Genomic DNA, 16,434 nt, shown 5'->3' with positions numbered 1-16,434 from the left:
GCCATCTCCTGTTATGAACTCAGAAAGAACGCAGGAATCATTTGCTATAAATCATTTGCTAACAAATCAAACTAATACAATACAAAACTAAACCATAGCCGGGTGCTAGTGGCTCACTCCTGTAATCCTAGCTATTCAGGAGACTGAGATCTGAGGATTGAGGTTCAAAGCCAGCCCGGGCAGGAAAGTCTGTGAAACTCTTATCTTCAATAAACCACTAGAAAACCGGAAGTAGCACTGTGGCTCAAGCGGTACAGTGCTTGCCTTGAGCTGAAGAATGCAAGGACAGCGCCCAAGCCCAGAGTTCAAGCCCCACAAACAGGAAAAAAAAAAAAAAAATTGAAGACAAAACATAATTATATTCTGAATTTTGCAACAGTCCTGTTTTTCTTCTTATACAATTTGCTGTCCTTAATATGCTCATCAACAACTGAATATCCTCATCAACAACTGAATATCCTATTATGATCATACCTAAAGAAAATATAGCTCTAATAACCAGTTAGACTACAGAATCCTCATTAAAATTTCCACATTGCCTAGAACTAGAACCAAAGGGGAATAATTTTCCACTATCATACTCACCATTATTTCGGTGTTTAAGAGATTCACCTCTCTTATTCCATAGCCCCGTAAAAGCATTTTCATTTCAACAAGTTTGTAACTTTCCTGCAATAGTTTGACCCTAAAAGCAAATTTGTGAAATTTATGGTTATTAACATGGACTATTTTTATTTGTATGTAAGTGTGTGTGTGTGCTAGTCCTGGGGCTTGAACTAAGGGCTTGGGCACTGTCCCTGAGCTTCTTTTATTCAAGGCTAGTGCTCTACCATTTGAGCCACAGTTCTACTTATGGCTCTGTGGGTGGTTAACTGGAGATAAGAGTCTCATGGACATTCCTGCCCTGGGTGGCACTGAACAACAATCCTCAGATCTCAGCATCCTGAGCAGTGGGACTACAGGCCTGAGCCACCAGCACCCAGCTTGAATTGTCTTGTTTTGATGAAACACCATGCAACACAGTAAACAGAAAACTCACCACATCAGCTAATCTAGGGAACAGGAACTTTGTTTTTGGTGGGCAGAAATCTTACTTGGGATGGTCCATCTCCAGGTGCTGTTTGACCAGCTGCTCCACAGCTGCGCTCCAGGGGACGACCGCCTTGTACATGATTTTAAGCACAGCATCAAATATGAGCTAAGAGAGATACACAGGGGGACAAGGACAAACTTGCATGCGGATTAACCACATAGTAGTTGGTCCCTTTTCATACTATACAAATTCACCTTTTTATGATGAGAAATAAAAGTCTTTATGATCTGGTACCCACAGGGAATCCACGTACAAGTGTTCACTTACATCTGTGTCAGACAGACATCCTATTACTGCCATGGCCTTTGCTTCCCAAGCAGTGTCAAAGAGCGATGTAGACTTTGAGCTGCACCTCCCGAGTAAGTCCTAAATTGAGGTAAAAAAAGAATATACAAAAAATTAGAGGGCTGGGGCTGGGAAGGTGGCTCAGTGGTAGAGCGCTTGCCTTGCATGCCTGAGGCCCTGAGTTCGATTCCTCAGAACCACATAAGCAGAAAAAAAAAAAGCCAGAAGTGGCGCTGTGGCTCAAGTGGTAGAGCACTAGCCTTGAGCTGAAGAGCTGAGGGACAGCGCCCAGGCCCAGAGTTCAGGCCGACGAACAGACAGAAAAAAAAAAATTAGAGGGCTGGGAAGTTGTCTCAGTGGTAGAGTGCTTGCCTTGCATGCATGAGGCCCTGGATTTGATTCCTCAGCAACACATAAGCATAAAAAAGCAGGAAATAGTGCTGTGGCTCAAGTGGTAGAGTACTAGCCTTGAGCTGAAGGACAGCGCCCAGGCCCAGAGTTCAGGCCCTACAACTGGACCCCCCCCAAAAAAAAATACTCCTAATTTATTGAGCTGAAAATAGTTCTTTGGAAAGTCTTACTATTTTGCGCTTTTTTTTTTTTTGCTCGTCGTGGGGCTTGAGCTCTGGGCTTGGACGCTGTTCCTGAGCTCTTCAGCTCAAGGCGCATCCTCTATCACCTGGGCCACAGCACAACTTCTGGTTTTCTGGTGGTTAACTGGAGATAAATGTCTTATGTACTTTCCTGCCCAGGCTGGCTTTGAATCATGATCCTCAGATCTCAGCCTACTGAGTATCTAGATTTACAGGTGTGAGCCACCAGCGCCTGGCATGCTACTGCCCAGGTTTTTTTTTTTTTTTTTTTTTTTTTTGGGTCCGGTTGCGGGGCCTGAACTCTGGGCCTGGGCGCTGTCCCTCAGCTCTTCAGCTCAAGGCTAGCGCTCTACCACTTGAGCCACAGCGCCACTTCCGGCTTTTTTTTTTTTTGCTTATGTGGTACTGAGGAATCGAACCCAGGGCCTCATGCATGCAAGGCAAGCACTCTACCACTGGGCCACCTTCCCAGCCCCTACTGCCCAGGTTTATCTTAATCTGTGGGCTCAAGTGATCATCCTACCTCAGCCTTCCTAGAAGCTCAGAGGTCTTTAGTCTATCAGAGATGGAAAAGGGGCTGGGAAGGTGGCTCACTGGTAGAGTGCTTGCCTTGCATGCATGAGGCCCTAGGTTCAATTCCTCAGCACCACATAAGCAGAAAAAGCCAGAAGTTGTGCCATGGCTCAAGTGGTAGAGCGTTAGCCTTGAGCTGAAGAGCTGAGGGACAGAGCCCAGGCCCAGAGTTCAGGCCCCATAACTGACCAAAAAAAAAAAAAAAATCAGAAATTTTTTGGGCTGGGAAGGTAGCTCAGTGGTAGAGCGCTTGCCTTGGATGCATGAGGCCCTGGGTTCGATTCCTCAGCACCACATAGCAAAAAGAAAAAAGCTGGAAGTGGCCCTGTGGCTCAAGTGGTAGAGCGCTAGCCTTGAGCTGAAGAGCTGAGGGACAGTGCCTAGGCCCAGAGTTCAGGCCCCACAACCGCACCCCAAAAAAAAAAGATGGAACTAATCCATTTTCTTTCTTTCCTTCCCTCAACTTTTCTTTTTCTTCCTTCCTTCCTTCTTCCCTCCATCTCACAGACTTTCCTGCCCAGGTTGGTTTTGAACCACAATCCTCAGATCTCAGCCTCCTGATTAGTGGGGATTTACAGATATAAGCCACCAGCACCTGGCTGTTTTTATCTTTTCTCTGTAATCATAGTTTGAACTCAAGGCTGTGCTTGAACACAATTCCAGCCCAATGTTTGGCTAGGTATTTAGAAATGGAATCTTGGGATTTTCTTGCCCCCAGAGATGCTCCAGGTCTCATCTTCCTGGGTAGTTAGAATACAAGGATGAACAAATACCATTTGTCTATAAGGCTGACTTCAAACTGTAATCCTATTTCAGCCTCTCAAGTCACTAAGATTGTAGGTATTTAGCCACCTAATTTAACCCATGCTCTTATTCAATAAAAGAAGGGCCCAAAGCATGATACTCATTAAAGACTGAAACAGAATATACAATGACGGGCTATGTGAATCTGAGAAATAAGCTGGATCTAAAGGAAACATCACCTCTATGTAGAGCAAGAGAAGCTCCTCCTCCTGTAGGTCATGCTCTCTCATGTAAACCCGGATGGACTTCTCCAGAACAGAGGGAATGAGCTGTGGAGCCAACACTCTATCAAACATTCGGAACACTATCGTGGTTGCATTTTCCTGGATAAGGGATGACAAAGTAAAAAAATATAATATAAATGCAGATTCTAGGTATACCTAAATATAATAAACAAAGTAACGCTTGTGAGTGGAGTTTTACCTTCTCAAAATCAGACAGGGCCAATTTACAGTTGTATTTCCTATGCAGTGTGATCAGCTCTCTCAAGCTTTTCACCAAAGTCTGTAACTGACATACTTCCTCCGTGTTCTGATAATCCTTCTAAGACAAAAGTGTTAAAGTGGTGGTTAAGGATATGAAATAGAAGCGTGAGAAGGGAACAGAGTCAAACTTATTTCAAGGAAAGTAAGGAATGATAATGACTATACATAAGAGGAAAATTATACCTTGGAATTATGCTTGAAGCTTACCTACTATAAATGAACATAAATTGGAACCCAAAAGTTTACATTTTTCAGAATCCAAATATGTGTTTGTGCATAAATCTTGTTTAGATCCTCATCAACACCCCATCTACCCATACAGATCACAACCAGATATACAAGGAAAATACTTCCTAACATTATATGTGAAAAAATAGGATTTTTTTTTTTTTGGTGGGGGTCTGGTGGTTTATCTCCAATAAACCACCAGAAAACCGGAAGTGGTGCTGTAGCTCAAGTGGTAGTGCGCTCACCTTGAGCTGAAGAGCTGAGGGATAATACCCAAGACCACAGTTCAAGCCCCATGACAGACAAAAAAAAAAAAAAAAAAAAAAGGAAAGGAAAAAAGGAAATTCTCTTTCTTTAGGATTTTGAAAGGAAAAAAATAAAAGGGAGAGGGATATAATAGGAAACGTATGTAGATATATCCCAATACATCTCTCTTTAGATATGGAGACAAACTGTCCAACAAGAACATTCCATGTCCACGCCAAAGGTCTGGTTTTGAATCATACCAGGGAAATCCAATGCCAAGAGGAAGTCAAGCCCAGCTCATCTGTGTTTTCTGCTGTGAAAAATACTTCGGCCAGCTGCAGTCCATTTTCCGGCCAGTTTGCCTTTAAAAAATATTATGAATCATTAAGAACAGTTTGATGCTGTTGAGAGGAGGTAAAATGTCTTTTTCATGTGAAACTAGACTGGCGGTACCTTATCAGTCAATTCAAGGTTCCTGGCTGCCTGCTCCAGCCATTTTGCAAGTATTTTCTAAAACAGAGATATTATTTTAAAACACAATTATTAATACTTGGTTACTGAAATTTTAATTTTAAAAACTCTTAGATTATCTTTTTTAAAAGACCTATTTATTTACCTTAATAATATAATCATATTAAAAATCTACTTATAGTAGCACTCAGGGAAAATTTAGGGCCTCACAAATGCTAGCTAAGTTCTAGATCTTTTTTTTTTTTTTTTTTTTTGGGTCCAGTCGTGGGGCCTGAACTCTGGGCCTGGGCGCTGTCCCTCAGCTCTTCACCTCAAGGCTAGCACTCTACCACTTGAGCCACAGTGCCACTTCCGGCTTTTTTTTTCTGCTTCTGTGATGCTGAGGAATCGAACCCAGGGCCTCATGCATGCAAGGCAAGAGCTCTACCACTGAGCCACCTTCCCAGCCCAGCTCTACAACTTTTAAAGAAAACACGAAAGGACTGAGTAAAGCCAGGCACTGGTGGCTCACGCGTGTAGTACTAGCTGTCAGGAGGCTGAGAACTGAGGATTGAAGCCAGCCTGAGCAGGAAAGTCCATAAGACTCTTTTTTTTTTTTTTTTTTTTTTGGGGGGGGGGTCCGGTCGTGGGGCCTAAACTCTGGGCCTGGGTGCTGTCCCTCAGCTCTTCAGCTCAAGGCTAGCGCTCTACCTCTTGAGCCACAGCGCCACTTCCGGCTTTTTTCTTTTTTGCTTATGTGGTGCTGAGGAATCGAACCCAGGGCCTCAGGCATGCAAGGCAAGCGCTCTACCACAGAGCCACCTTCCCAGCCGCCCTCCATAAGACTCTTATCTCCAATAAAGTACTCAGAAAGAGCCAGAAGGGGTGCTGTGCCTCAAATGGTATAGCACTAGCCTTGAGCAAAAGAAGCTCAGGGACAACACCTAGGCCCAGAGGACTGACAAAAAAAAAAAGGAAAAAAAAAAGAAAATTATGTTAGCATGACATCACCATCAATGAAGTAATATAAAAAAGAGGGCATGGGGGCTGGGAAAGTGGCTCAGTGGTAGAGCGCTTGCCTTGCATACTTGAGGCCTTGGGTTCGATTCCTCAGCACCACATAAGCAGAAAAAAAAAAATCCGGAAGTGGTGTTGTGGCTCAAGTGGTAGAACGCTAGCCTTGAGCTGAGGGACAGCGTCCAGGCCCAGAGTTCAGGCCCCACAACCGGACCCCCCTCAAAAAAAAAGAGGGCATGGGTAGAAACTCACCTGTCCTTCAGGCACAGTCCTTCTCACAAACGGAATCACATCATTTTTAAGCCATGGACAAAGTCTTTGCAGACAGACTGGTGTAGAAATTGAGTTGAGCAAATTCTCAAGGGTCTTCACATCAAACCTGCTTTCAAAGTTTGCCTAAATTTTACAAAATACAAAAATTAAGGGTTAACTGACCAATGTAATCCAACGGTCTCCCCAAAGACAAAGATCTCTTATATTCAGAGGTTGTCTTCTCTTAACAATGCTTGCAAAAGATGATTAACTCTGCACAAACAAGTCAAGTAGGAGGCTATAATTCCATGAAATAGCTAATCATGAATAACAAATAAATTATATAGCATGGGAACTGGCAGTTCTAAGGAACATAAAACTGGGGGTGCTAACATATACATTAACCAGCAATGTATACATCCATTAGCAGCATAATACCAAGATACTTTTTGGACCTAATGTTTTATGTCAGTATCAGCCAAGAGTAAGGGAAATCTGTATGAACAATTTTACTTACTTAGTATGTTTGTACAATTGTATGTATGTATGTATGTATGTATGTATGTTTGTATGTATGTATGTTTGTATGTATGTATGTATTTAAGAGATGAGATCTTAGCTGGGCATTGGTGGCTTATACCTGTAATCCTAGCTACTGAGGAGGCTGAGTTTTTTTTTTTGTTTGTTTTTTTGTTTTTGGGTCCGGTTGTGAGTCCTGAACTCTGGGCCTGGGCGCTGTCCCTCAGCTCTTCAGCTCAAGGCTAGCACTCTACCACGTGAGCCATAGTGCCACTTCCGGCTTTTTTTTCTTTTTGCTTATGTGGTGCTGCGGAATTGAACCTAGGGCCTCAGGCATGCAAGGCAAGTGCTCTACCACTGAGCCACCTTCCCAGCCCCAGGAGGCTGAATTCTAAGGATCGTGATTTAAAGCCAGCCTGGACAGAATAGTCCACGATATATATATATATATATATATATATATATATATTTTTTTTTTTTTTTTTTTTTTTTTTTTGGGGGTGGGTCTGGTCGTGGGGCTTGAATTCTTGGCCTGGGTGCTTTCCCTCAGCTCTTCAGCTCAAGGCTAGCGCTCTACCACTTGAGCCACAGCGACACTTCTGGCTTTTTTCTTTTTGCTTATGTGGTGCTGAGGAATCGAACCCAGGGCCTCATGTATGCAAGGCAAGCGCTCTACCACTGAGCCACCTTCCCAGCTCCCACATGATACTCATCCACAATTAACCACTCAAAAATCAGCTGGGAATGTGGCTCAGTAGTAAAGTGCTTGTCTAGCATGCATGAAGCCCTGGGTTCGATTCCTCAGTACCACATAAACTGAAAAAGCCGGAAATGGTACTGTGGCTCAAGTGGTAGAATGCTAGCCTTGAGCAAAAGAAGCTTAGGGACAGTGCTTAGGCCCTGAGTTCAAGCCCTAGGACTAGCCACCCCCACCCCCCCAAAAAAAATAAAGAATAAAGTACAAAGTTGAATTACCCGATGTCGAAGCCAAAGATACTGAGCACACATAATGTTTCCTTCTTTTAGCTGCAAAAAGATATCTTTAAGATCATCTTCATTATTCAGGAATTCGATCCAAGAACTACCGCTGCAGGGGAAATCAAAGGAAAGAAATAGTAAAACTATACATTCTAAGCTGGACACTGGCTCATGCCTATAATACTAATTACTCAGGAGACTGAGATTTGAGGATTGTGATTCAAAGCAAACCTGGGCAGGAAAAACCATGAAACTCTTATCTCCAATTAACTACCAGAAAACCAGAAGTAGTGCTCTGGCTAAAAGTGATAGAGTGCTAGCCTTGAGCAGAGAGGGCTCAGGGACAGCGCCCAGACCTAACTTCAAGCCTTACAACTTACAAAAAAGAAGAAATACTATACCTTCCAAGTGGGTATAATAATATATTTCAAATAGTTCTTTTTGTCATAAAATAAAAAACAAAACAATATGACCAGTATGGTAGAACATGCTGTAATCTCAGCACTTGCGAACAAGCTGAAGTAGGAAAATTCTAAGTTTGTAGTCATCCTGGTTACAAAGTAAGTTAAAAACAACTGGGTGCCAGTGGCTCATGCCTGTAATCCTAGCTACTCAGGAGACAGTTCTCAGAATTAAGGCTTAAAATCTTTCCAAGCAGAAAAATGTGGAAGACTCTTATTTCCAATTAACCAGCCAGAAGTAGAGGTGTGGTTCAAGTAGTAGAGCAGCCTTGAGTAGAAAAAGCTAAGCAAGGGGCTGGGAAGGTGGCTCAGTGGAAGAGCGCTTGCCTTGCAAGCATGAGGCCCTGAGTTCGATTCCTCAGCACCACATAAGAAAAAAGAAAAAAGCCGGAAGTGGCGCTGTGGCTCAAGTGGTAGAGCACTAGCCTTGAGCTGAAGAGCTGAGGGACAGTGTCCAGCCCAGAGTTCAGGCCCTACGACTGGACCCAAAAAAAAAAAAAATAATAACATAAAATAAAATAAAATAAAATAAAAAAAGAAAAAGCTAAGCAAGAACATAAGAGTTTGAATTCAAGACTCAGTACCAGAAATTTTATTCATAAATGATACCTCCAGCCCCTTTTTGCACTGGTTATATGGGAGGTAGGATCTAGCTTCTAGCTTCGTCATGAATCTGAGCTAGGATCTGCCTCCAGAAAGCTAGAATGACAGGCTTATATCACCACATCAAGATATTGGTAAAATGCTGGGCCCTGGTGGCTCACGCCTGAATCCTAGCTACTCAGGAGGCTGAGATCTGAGGATCGAGGTTCAAAGCCAGCCCGGGCAGGAGAGAATGTGAGACTCCTATCTCCAATAAACCACCAGAAAACCGGAAGAGGCGCTGTAGCTCAAGTGGTAGAGCACTCGCCTTGAGCTGAAGAGCTGAGGGACAGCGCCCAGGCCCAGAGTTCAAGCCCCACGGCCGACCAAAAAAAAAAAAAAAAAGATATTGGTAAAAGAAGGGGTCTGAAGACCTTTAATTTGTCTAGGCTGGCCTCAAACCACAATCCTATCTCAGCCTCCCAAGTAGATAGTATTATAGGTATGAGCCATCAGTGTCCAGTTAGATTAATTTTTTTTTCCCCTTGGCCATTCTGGGTTTTAACTCAGGGGTCTTTGTTGGCTACGTAATCTTCCATATGAGTTGCAATCCCAGCCCTGAAAACAATGTTCTAAAACTTTTTTTTGGCCATTTGAATATCCTAGTTCCTCCTCTCTCTTTTCCTTTTTTTTTTTTTTTTGCTTTTTTGTTGTTAATCCTGGGGCTTAAATTCAGGGTCTGGGCCCTGTCTCTGAGCTTTTTTGCTCAAGGCTAGTTCTCAATCACTTGAGTCACAACTCCATTTCCCACTTTTTGGTGGTTAATTGGTAATAAGAGGTTCATAGACTTTTCCTGTCTGAGCTGGCTTGGAATCAGTATCCTCAGATCTCAGCCTCCTATGTAGCTAGGGGTATAGGCATGAGCCACCAGTGTCCAACTCATCCTCTCTTCATGACAGAAATTTGAAACTGTTGAATTATAATCTAAAAATTAAAAATGGAATGTACAGGGCTAGGAAGGTGGCTCAGTGGTAGAGTGCTTGCCTTGCATGCCTAAGGCCCTGGGTTCGATTCCTCAGCACCACATAAGCAAAAAGCAAAAAGCCGGAAGTGGCGCTGTGGCTCAATTGGTAGAGCACAAGCCTTGAGCTGAAGAGATGAGGGACAGCGCCCAGGCCCAGAGTTCAGGCCCCACAACCAGAACCCTCTCCCATCCCCCGCAAAAAAAAAGGAATGTACATACCTGAATTTGTCTGGTCCAAATGCCCCATAAAAAGTAGTCAATTTTGCATGAGCCCTTAGCACCTATAATAACAAAAAATAATTGGCAATCTAAATATTGTATGCAATAGTATTAAAAATTAAAATACAGGGGCTGGGAAGGTGGCTCAGTGGTAGAGCGATTGCCTTGCATGCATGAGGCTCTGGGTTCGATTCCTCAGCACCACATAAGCAAAAAGAAAAAAGCCAGAAGTGGCGCTGTGGCTCAATTGGTAGAGCACTAGCCTTGAGCTGAAGAGCTGAGGGACAGCGGTTCAGGCCCTACAACTAGACCAAAAAAAAAAAAAAAAAACAACCAAAAAACAAAAATTAAAATACAACCCCAACCTGGAGTAATTCTATTTCAGAATTTTTTTTTTTTTTCCTTTTGGTCCAGTCGTGGGGCCTGAACTCTGGGCCTGCGCGCTGTCTCTCAGCTCTTCAGCTCAAGGCTAGCACGCTACCTCTTGAGCCACAGCGTCACCTCCAGCTTTTTTCTTTTTTCTTTTGTGGTGCTGAGGAATCGAACCCAGGGCCTCATGCATGCAAGGCAAGCGCTCTACCACTGAGTCACCTTCCTAGCCCTATTTCAGAAGTCTTATACACATGCTCATTTTATTTCATATTATAGATCAATTCCCATCAACACAACTACCTTTGACACACACACTGAGAACAACAGAATAGAATAATAAAATGGAATAGAATAATAAAATAGAATAATAAAGACATTCCATTCACATTAACTAGAAAGGGATAAATAATTAATTAAATACATCAATTAAAATCAATGTCCCCATGTACTACCAGTGCCCATCTGGGAAAAATGTAGCTGGATTGTACTTAACAGTTATATTGAGAATTTACATGCTCATATGCCTGCACTATGTATATACACCATCATAAATATCGCCAGTTTATATTTTCTCAAGTGCCTAATCAGGTATTAAGTACTATGCAAAGTGATTTATAGAAATTATCTTCTCTGACCTCAAAACAACAGTGTAAGGTAAATATTAATAGCCTTATTCTGATAATGCAGAAAGTGAAGTATTAAAATGGTAACTTACTCTGGAAGAAATATATACCTATGGCATCTTGCTCTTGAAGGATTACAAACCTATTTTGAAAGGAAAAACATTGGCATACCTTTATCCCCCGATTAATCTATCAATCTAATGTTGTTACCTCTATCAAACCATCGGAATAGGCTGGAGCAGTCTTATCTTCTTTCTTCAAAAGCTAAGAATGCACAGTAAAAAAGAAAAACAATAAAAAAACACAGAGAGAATATCTGCTATTAGGGTTTTTATATAAGAGGACAAGTTTCTGTGTACTATTGCTAGAAAACATTACCTTCTGTAATAAACTGAATTTAGGTTTGAAATGAACAAAATCTGAAAGATATATGCCATTATATAAAAAAGGAATCATGCTTTAAAAAACAAACAAACAACAACAAAAAAAACAACCAGGGCTGGGAAGGTGCTCAGTGGTAAAGTGCTTGCCTCACATGCACAAGACCCTGGGTTTGATTCCTCAGTACCACATAAACAAAAAAAACCAGAAGTGGCTCTGTGGCTCAAGTGGTAGAGCACTAGCCTTGAGCTGAAGAGCTGAGGGACAGTGCCCAGGCCCAGAGTTCAGGACTATGACCCACAAGAAAAAAAAAAAAAAAAAAAGCATATATGAAAACTGGTCATCACAGCCTACTATGTCAATTCCTGATCTCAAGAAATATAACTAGAAATTATACTCACAGGCAATTGAGGGGAACAACTCACCATAAAACTGGCATTATTTACAACAGTAAACATTATGTGAAAGAGCTGGGCGTCAGTCTCACACCTATAATCCTAGCCACTCAGGAGGCACACATCTAAGGATTACAGTTGGAAGCCAGCCTGGCAGAAAAGTCCCCATGATGCTCTTATCTCCAATTAACCACCAGAAAACTGGAAGTGACACTGTGGCTTAACTGGTAGAGAGCTTTCCTTGAGCAAAGGAGCTTAGGAACAGCGCTCGGCCCTGAGTTGAAGCGCCATGACCCAGGTAAGCAGTGTGGCTCAAGCGGTAGCATGCCTGGCTAGCAAGCATGACACCCTGAGTCCGAACCACTGTACTGTAAGAAGAAAACAAAATACAACAAAAAACACAAAAATAGAAAAACAAGCAAATTAAAAAAGAAAAATTTCAATGAGCTATATAAAAAAGAAAACATTCATCCCAATTAGCCACCAAAAAGCTAGCAGCAGAGTTGTGGCTCAAATGGCAAAGCACTAGCCTTGAGAAAAAAAAGCCCAAGGGACCTTGCCCTAGTCCTGAGTTCAAGCTCCAGTACTGAGACAAACAAACAAAAAATAAATAAAATCAAAGTTAAAAAAAAGTATTTGGGGGGCTGGGAAGTTGGCTCAGTGGTAGAGCGCTTGCCTTGCATGCCTGAGGCCCTGGGTTCGATTCCTCAGCACCACATAAGCAAAAAGAAAAAAAAAGCCGAAGTGGTGCTGTGGCTCAAGTGGTAGAGCGCTAGCCTTGAGCTGAAGAGCTGAGGGACAGCGCCCAGGCCCAGAGTTCAGGCCCCACGACCGGACCAAAAAAAAAAAGTATTTGGTTCGGATAGTGGTAGAGTGCTTGCCCAGCATGTATGAAGCCCTGGGTTCAATTCCTCGACACCACATAAACAGAAAAAGCCAGAAGTAGTGCTGTGGCCCAAGTGGTAGCGAGCTAGCCTTAAGCAAAAAACTCAGGGACAGTACCCAGGCCCTGATTTCAAGCCTCAAAACTGGCAAGGAAAAAATAAAAAGTATTTGATGGTATTTGAGGTGAGAGAATTATGAGAAATAAAAGTAAATTTTTTTCTAAAAAGAGAAGAAAGAAAACAAACCAACTCACCCTGGTTTTGGCATAATTAAGCATTTCCTGGGTTGTTTCGTAAGTTATCCACTGGGCCTTCAGGCAGTAATTGACCACAAATTCATCATCCTGTCTCACAAATGCAGACAGTGAGGCAACTTGATATGGACCAGCACATCGATCCTGAATACTTAATGGGTAGGAAACACACCTGGATTTTATGTAGATTTTCCTTGGCCTTATCCACAAGCTGCTGCCATTTGGTCTGCTCACTGGTATCCACAGAAATCAAAGCCAGTTTCTCCAATATATCATTGGATTTTACCTTGTAAACAAGCTGTAAAAGAAACATGACAAATCAAGTGACTTGAAGTAGGATAATGGCTGAGAATATCTTATTTTTGCAGCAATTTGTATAGGACAAGCTACTATGAACAAAAGGTGAATCCTCAGGTCATTCAGGAATAAGGCTTGAAGAAGCTAACAGATATCTGGAAGGTAATCTAGATGACTAGGAATCACAAAAACCATTTCTGAGTTCTTACTAGATGTGTCAAGCTGTGTACAAAGTTTTATATAATTTTATTAAAAGAGCAAACTGTCTTGTCCATAAATGGATACACAAGGTATAGTGTTTTTTATATATATAGTATTATGTATATATTCTATTATATATATAATAGAATACTAGTTAGCCTTTAAAAAGAAGAAATTTCTAGGGCTGGGAAGGTGGCTCAGTGGTAGAATGCTTGCCTTGCATGCACGAGGCCCTGGGTTTAATTCCTCAGTACCACATAAGCAGAAAAAGCCAGAAGTGGCGCTATGGCTCAAGTGGTAGAGCGCTAGCCTTGAGCTGAAGAGCTGAGGGACAGCACCCAGGCCCAGAGTTCAAGCCCCACGATCGGCAAAAAAAAAAAAAGAAAGAAAAAAAAGAAGAAGAAATTTCTAGCTGGGCATTGTGGTATGTACCGATAATTCCAGCACTCAGGAAGCTGAGATAGGAGGATCAGAGGTTCAAGACCATCCTGGGCTATGGAGTATCTCCCTGCCTCAAAACAAGACATCAAAGGATTTTTTCTACTGTTTCTCCACTCATTCCCCTCATTTCTTTCATGGTTTTCCGACTTTTTGCTTCTTTCAGTCTGCCTCACTCTTTCCTTTGAATTCTTATTCTGCTTCAAACATGTCTTCATTACAAACCTGATCACACCAAATTTTCAACAGACCTACTTATGTTTCCTCAGCCTTTAGGACACCAAGAAATGTCTGTTTAGTAAGAAATTGAGTGCATGAATGCTCACCTCAACATCCAGTCCAAACTGAATGGCAAAGCTCTCTGCTTCTGCAAATCGGTGCTTGTGCAGTAACCGACTCAATCTAACATGTTGGAAAAGAAATTTTGTCAAATGGTTGGTAATCAGGGAATATGAGATTTTCACCAAGGAGCAAGGCACAAAAAAAAGTGTAATGTGCCGGGCGCCGGTGGCTCATGCCTATAATCCTAGCTTCTCAGGAGGCTGAGATCTGAAGATCGTGGTTCAAAGCCAGCCCGGGCAGGAAAGTCCATGAGACTCTTATCTTCAATAAAACCACAGAAAACCAGAAGTAGCATTGTGGCTCAAGTGGTAGAGTGCTCGCCTTGAGCTGAAGAGCTGAGGGATAGCACCCAAGCCCAGAGTTCAAGCCCCACGACCGACCAAAAAAAAAAAAAAAAAAAAGTGTAATGTTACCTGTTTTCTGGTAAAGCTTCCGTAAGATACCTGACTACCAAGACACACACAGAATCTTCAGGCATGCTGGAAAAAGACAAAATTTTATGTGTCATTGTAAATGAGGTGATTTTTGTTGCTGTTGGTCATGGGGCCTGGGTACTGTTCCTGAGCTCTTTTCCTTAAGGTTAGCACTCTACCACTTACAGCCACTGCTCCTCTTCTGGATTCTGAGTGATTAATTGGAGATAGAGTCTCACAGGAACTTTTCTGCCCAGGACAGCTTTGAATCTTAATCCTCAGATCTCAGCCTCCCAAGTAGCTGGGACTATAGGTGTGAGCCACCCACTCATGCCCGACTTAACAAATCAATCTTAACTTAGTTCTTATTTAACAACTTATCTGATTTTAAAAAAAAAAGCATGACCTACTTTGGATCACTGTTGAATATTCCTTCCAGAAGGTATATAGTATCCTATAATAGTAACAAAATTATGACTAAAATTCAAATATAAAAGCAGTACATTCTATAACTACTAGAATAACAAATGGTTCACACAACAATTACTCATAAGGGGGGGAGAACTGCTGAGAAAAAGGATTTTCTCATGGTCTTGAGGTAACACCATACAGATTACTTACTAGTTCAAAGGAGAAAACGTGTCGTTAGAAATGGAGAAAAAGAAGAAAAAAAAGGGAATTTTAGAACTGTAACCCCTCTGCACAACTACTTAATAGTAGAAAATAAATACACACAGGTATACACATAAAATCAATCTGGGTAATCTAGTAAGTTCCAGTCATGCTTTGCTGACTCTTAAGCTTTTAAAACACAGTTTTATCTCTCTAAAACAACAATAATTTAATGGAAAAAACATTTCTTATTAAAAAGTAGTTTAAAGCATAGTCACAAATGAAGTATTTGAAAAGCAATGTCTATTGTTGCATATAAGAGTACATGGATACAAAAATAAACATCTGGAATACAAAAAAAAAAAGTAGTTTAAAATACTCATAAACTTACTGTGCTAATTCCTGTCTGAACCAAAGAGGAAACACTAGATACTTCCAAAGAATATAGTATTTCCATTGTAGGTAATGAATAAACCATCAGGTTTTTCATCTAAGAGAAACAAAAAAGCAATTAATTTAGTGTCACTATAAACTACAAGCATGGAACAGGAGTTCAAATTGAAATATTAAACCATTTGTTATAATACTAAATACAGGGGGAAGAGAGGAGTTGGGGATGTGGGGAGGGAAGGGATGGTGGGGGAAAAACAAAGGAGGAGGTAACAATGCTGGATAGCAAATGTACTCATTACTTTGCTCATGTAACTGTAACCCCTCTGTACAGTATCTTTATAGTAAAAAAAAATACAAAAAACGCCTAATGCAAAAAAAAACCCTTTACAAATAAATATTCTTGTTACTGTTATTCAAATGTTACATATAAAGTCATATTTTCTTCTACCTTCTATATCTGTCCAATGAAAATTCATGTGCCTAAGTTAACTGTTTGTATTGAGGTGATCATAATTCCTGTCCAGCAATTTATAAAAATCACTATAATTAACACTTCTTCTCCATTCTCTAAAGCTGGGGATTGAACCTAGGACAAATGTTCTACCACTGAGCTACATCATAAGCCCTTGGTTTTTTGAGACAAAGTATCTCGCTATAGCCCACACTGGCCTTGAACTCTTTTATCTAACCTCTACAGACCTCAAACTCATGCTCCCCCTGCCTATACTACTGTAGAACTGGGATTATAGACATGTACCGTGGCAACTGGCTCTAACAAGCACTTTTAAAAAGATATACATTTATATTAAATATATAAAATGCTGTTTAAAATGTGGAACCACATTTCATATTCATTCTTTTAAAATGGAATGGAAAGCTGGGCTATGGTGGCTCACCCCTGTAATCCTAGCTACTCAGAAGCTGAGATCTGAGGATCGTGGTTCAAAACCAGCCTGGGCAAGAAAGTCCGTGAGACTCCTATCTCCAATAAACCATTCAGAAAACCGGAAGTGGCTCTGT

At 41.5% G+C, this 16,434-nt stretch overlaps 1 protein-coding gene across 3 annotated transcripts in view; it reads right to left on the bottom strand.

The window, feature by feature from the left end:
- The window catches only part of Kntc1 (kinetochore associated 1), a 79,571-nt gene that overhangs the window by 45,484 nt on the left and 17,653 nt on the right, over window positions 1-16,434 (bottom strand). For all 3 annotated transcript variants that reach the window (XM_070024798.1, XM_070024797.1, XM_070024796.1), the window contains exons 13-29: window positions 15,413-15,511; window positions 14,820-14,863; window positions 14,410-14,475; window positions 13,981-14,056; window positions 12,891-13,016; window positions 12,719-12,808; window positions 11,015-11,068; window positions 9,810-9,871; window positions 7,521-7,632; window positions 6,027-6,170; window positions 4,761-4,817; window positions 4,568-4,669; window positions 3,772-3,891; window positions 3,528-3,671; window positions 1,361-1,459; window positions 1,095-1,198; window positions 586-685 (exon numbers count right to left, since the gene is read on the bottom strand). In XM_070024798.1, coding sequence (XP_069880899.1) covers window positions 586-685; window positions 1,095-1,198; window positions 1,361-1,459; window positions 3,528-3,671; window positions 3,772-3,891; window positions 4,568-4,669; window positions 4,761-4,817; window positions 6,027-6,170; window positions 7,521-7,632; window positions 9,810-9,871; window positions 11,015-11,068; window positions 12,719-12,808; window positions 12,891-13,016; window positions 13,981-14,056; window positions 14,410-14,475; window positions 14,820-14,863; window positions 15,413-15,511 — 1,599 coding nt within the window. The remainder of the gene's footprint in view (window positions 1-585; window positions 686-1,094; window positions 1,199-1,360; window positions 1,460-3,527; window positions 3,672-3,771; window positions 3,892-4,567; window positions 4,670-4,760; window positions 4,818-6,026; window positions 6,171-7,520; window positions 7,633-9,809; window positions 9,872-11,014; window positions 11,069-12,718; window positions 12,809-12,890; window positions 13,017-13,980; window positions 14,057-14,409; window positions 14,476-14,819; window positions 14,864-15,412; window positions 15,512-16,434) is intronic.

The sequence above is a fragment of the Dipodomys merriami genome, unplaced genomic scaffold, assembly GCF_024711535.1.
Source record: "Dipodomys merriami isolate MVZ:Mamm:240054 unplaced genomic scaffold, mDipMer1.0.p SCAF_163, whole genome shotgun sequence".
Taxonomy (NCBI): Eukaryota; Metazoa; Chordata; class Mammalia; order Rodentia; family Heteromyidae; genus Dipodomys; species Dipodomys merriami.
This window is presented reverse-complemented; position numbering and strand designations above follow the sequence as displayed.